At 66.3% G+C, this 4,085-nt stretch overlaps 1 protein-coding gene across 2 annotated transcripts in view; it reads left to right on the forward strand.

The window, feature by feature from the left end:
• The window catches only part of GUK1 (guanylate kinase 1), a 26,125-nt gene extending 25,526 nt beyond the window's left edge, over nucleotides 1–599 (forward strand). For both annotated transcript variants that reach the window (XM_023739052.1, XM_023739053.1), the window contains exon 8: nucleotides 264–599. In XM_023739052.1, the coding sequence (XP_023594820.1) occupies nucleotides 264–299 (36 nt within the window). In that variant the 3' untranslated portion in view covers nucleotides 300–599. The remainder of the gene's footprint in view (nucleotides 1–263) is intronic.
• The last annotated feature ends 3,486 nt before the right edge of the window (nucleotides 600–4,085 follow it).

The raw sequence follows: 4,085 nt of genomic DNA on the forward strand, positions 1-4,085 counted from the left end.
CCTCATCCAGAGCCACGCCCCACCCAAAGCCCCGCCCTCATCTTGGGCCCCTCCTTCATCCAGAGCCCCGCCCTCGTCTTGGGCCCCTGCTTCATTCAGGGCCCCGCCCTCGTCTTGGGCCCCTCCTTCATCCAGGGCCCCGCCCTCGTCTTGGGCCCCTCCTTCATCCAGAGCCCCGCCCTCGTCTTGGGCCCCTTTTTCATCCAGGGCCCCGCCTCGTCCAGAGCCTCTCCCGAGACCTTCCCTTTTTCTCTCCGTGGCAGGAAATCAAGAAAGCTCAAGGCACCAGCCGCACCTGACGGATGCCCCAGCCTGCTTTCATTCCGTGGGATGCATTCCAGGCCTTGCCCCCATTCTGGGGTGCCCCCGCCTGGGTCTGCAGCCCAGCTCCCGGCAGCTCCGGCCAGTCTCGGCCTGGGCACTGCCACGAGTCTCAGGCCCAGACGGCCCGGGAGGCTCCCACACCACCCTCCTGGCCTGGCTCAGAGCCCGCCCGCAGGTGCACGGCACTCCACAGTGACCGCCGGCTGTGACTCTGATCGGCTGCCCGCTCGGCTCGTCCTGCCCAGTCAGAGCTGGGGCTGACACTGTAATAAAATAACCACTGGTTAGCTTGTTGAGAAAGTGACATGGGACTGGGGCAGTGGGGCGTGGCTGGGCCCTCCTGAGCGAAAGGGCCCCGGTCTCTGCCTGCTCGTGGCGTGGTGGGGTGCGCTGCCTGCAGCAGGGGAGGTGGTTCTCCCTGAACAGAGAGCCTGGAACACTGTCCCCGGAGCCAGGAGTGTGGTCCCACCCACCCAGGCCCACTGTCCACCATCAGGGTCCTGGCCGAAGGCTCCTGGCTCCTTCCCAAGTGAGCTTTGTCAGCTTCCCGCAGGGTGGGCTGGGAGTCCAGGAGGGCCCTCCAGGGAGCCAGCACAAGGGGCTGCTGGGTGCTGGCTGAGGGTGACACGGGGTGGGTTGTCTGGGCTGGGACCGCTTCCTGTCCAGGGGCCCAGGTGGGTGAGTGATCGGGGTGGAGTTACCAGGAAGCAGCCTCACCCCACTGCTGCCCCAGGCTGCTGTGAGATCAGAAGGGTTGTGACCAGCTTCACAGACGCTAGCTCGGCAGGTGGGGAGGGCTCCACGTGACACCCTTTTTAGGCCACATGTGAGCACGCTGCAGTGCCCACGGCCAGCACCTGGGGGTGCTGGGGGCACACGGCCTAACCCTGGCTGTTTTCCATTCCATTCATTTCTCTGGCTGCAGACGGAACTGGGACATGCTGCACTTGGGGGTGATTGCTGATCAGGGGAGACCACTCGGGCACCGCGGGGGTGCCACTGTCGCCTGCCCAGGTGGTGGGAGCTGGGCTGTCGGCGTGGTCTGTTCCTGTCAGCCTTGTGCATGCCCCCCTGGCCCAGCCCACTGTGCCTGGGGCAGTGCAGGGATGGGGACACCTGCTGGGGTTCCCCGTCTCTGCAACCGCGGAGTCTGGAAAGCCTGGTGTCCCGGGCCAGGAAGAGACACCCAGCAGGAGTGCTGGCCCCTTAACTTCCCGGGACACGAAGCCTCTCCCATTCTCTCCTTCCGGCCCCAGCTTCTGGAGGTAGTGTCCCCGCTCTGGCTGCATTTCCAGGGTTCCTGAGATTGCCCTGGGGTTACATGAAGAGGCGTTCTGTGGGGTGGTGGTCTGGCTGCTGACCCGCCTGGGGCAAGCCTGGTGTTTTGTTCCCTCGACCTCCCCCTTCCGAGCCCCTCCCCTCAGTGTCTCTTCCTCCCTTCCTGTTGGGCCCAGGATAGCAACCAGGGCTAGACAGTGCAGAGTACTCAGTGGGAGGCAGGAGATCGTGTGCCATCAGGGGGCCCCCAGCCCAGCTGTGGGATATGTCCTGGCAGGCTGCTCCAGGTCCCCCTTTCTCTGGGTGTGGAGGAACACGCCTGGGATGTGACCCAGACTGAAAGACAAGGCAGGAGATGGGATCGGGCAGGCAGGGGGACCCAGGGCCCGGATGCACCAAAGAGGTGGGTGGGTGAGGGCCTGACCCCAGAAGCTGCTGCTGGGGGGAGAGGTTGGGCAGCTTGTGAGGGTGGGGCGGGGCTGGCTTCCATTACCTGCTGTGCAGCCTTGGGAAGCGCTTTCCTTCTCTGGGCCTCAGCCCCAAGGTCTCTGCCGATGGTGGAGGAGTGCAGTGCCCTGCCACCCAGCCCCAGGGACAATCGCAGGGATTCAGCCCCCAGCTTTGGTGGGAACAATGAGGCCCTTGAAGGCCCCCTCCTCCCCCTGCATTGTGCTTGGTGGTGAGAGGTGGCCCTGGGTCAGCCGCCTGCGCCACTTGGCCCCCAGGACTCGGCTGTGGGCGGGCACACGCCCTGGGGTGGACCACAGTCAGCCAGCAGGTGGATGGGTTCAGACACCAGCTCTTGCATTTCCTGGCCTGGAGAAGGTAGGGCCCCTCCCCTGCGGGGAGCCCGGTGTGCTCGGCAGTTTGGAGCACATCATGGTACAGTCTGTCCTGCTTAGAACCTGGGAGGGAGGCCCAGGAGCTCCGGGGCATGGCCAGGAAGCCAGAGCCGGTCAGCAGAAGGGATGCTGGGTCCCCCGGGGCTTGCCTTTCCCCACATACCTCCTCTGCCCCCACTGGTTTCCTCGGCTTGGGGGGCGGGGGCAGGAAATGGCCACTGGGTGCAGGAGCCAATTCCTTGGCCATCCCATCCCCTCTGCATTTGGGGGCTTCATTCTTGCTGTCTGTCCATCTCGGGCCGAGTTGTGTCTGTGGTTAGGTGAGGCCTGCAGGGTCTTGTAGAAGGTGATGGGGCCCGCGGCGTGGGGAGCAGGAGGCAGCAATTCCCCGCCCTGGGTCGCTGGCGCCTGCCCTTGGGAACCACCACAGCCCCCCACCCCCACCCCCCAGCAGCTGGGGCCCCTCAGGCTGCAGGAAGACCGCCAGCCCCCTCCAGCACCAGCTGGGGCCCCTCTGTCTCAGGAGGGCTGCCAGCCCGGCTCCAGCACCAGCTGTAGTGTCTGCAAAGTCCCGTCCTTCCAGGCCTGTGGGGGCGGGGGGAGTCCCTAGGGCACCAGGCCCAGCCCCCAACCCTCAGAGCACTCCTGGAGACTTGTGAGGAGGGGCCCTTCCAGGAGGCCTGAGCCGATGGGGAGGTCCTTCCCCGCTGAGGGAGACCGGCCCAAAACCACAGGGAGTCAGGCCCCACCCACCCCCTTACACAGATGGGTAAACTGGGCCCCTGCTGCACACAGCGCCCAGCAGGGGCCGAGCCCGGCTCCGTGCGGACCTACCAGCCCCTCAGCTCCAGGCGTGTCCACCCTCAGCATGGTGTTAGGGCCCAGGTACTCTCCTCGGTCTCGGCCCCAGAGACACAGGAGTGAGTAAAGCAGACCCCTGCCCTCCGGGACCTGACGGTGCAAACCACAGACCCTGTAAGTAAGGTGCGGGCACCACTGTCAGCGGGTTGCCTGGGGCAGGCTGCGTGGAGGTGACATTGAGGCGGAGATTGGAGGGGAGCGAGGAGGAATGTGCGAGGCTGGGGCTGCTGGCCGGCTGTCTGGACCACTCCCAGGCCAGCCTGGGGCCGTCCCTCCATCCCCACACCTCTCCTCTGGGAGTCCTCTGGTGCCCAGGCCAGGCAGAGCACACAGGGGCCCTGCCTTCTCAGGACGGTCTGGGCCTCCTTGGGGAACTCCAGGGCTGGGGCTCTGGCCTCTGGGCAGGCTTGGCCACCCCTGGCCGGCCCACTCTGGGGCCGGAGTGTGGAAGGGGAGAGCAGGCAGGACTTAACAGGCCCCCAGGCCCCTGGCCAGGATGGGAGACTCAGAACTTAGATACAGTGCAGCCGAAGGCTGGGCACGGGGTACCGCTGAGAGTGGCCCGGATAGGAGTAGCGGAAACGGGCAGGGGGGCAGAGATGCTGGGGCTGAGGGGTCAGGAGGGCTCCTGCTGTCGCTGCCACCACTGCAGATGGGACCATGACCGTCCCTGGTCCCACGGGGAGCCTGGGCGCCTCACTACCCCTTAGTCCCCCTCCCCGACCAGAGCTCCTGTCCCCTGGGGCTCTGGCCTGGGGGGGGGGCGGGCGGGGGGACCTG

This window comes from Trichechus manatus, unplaced genomic scaffold (genome assembly GCF_000243295.1).
Source record: "Trichechus manatus latirostris isolate Lorelei unplaced genomic scaffold, TriManLat1.0 scaffold00128, whole genome shotgun sequence".
Lineage (NCBI taxonomy): Eukaryota > Metazoa > Chordata > Mammalia > Sirenia > Trichechidae > Trichechus > Trichechus manatus.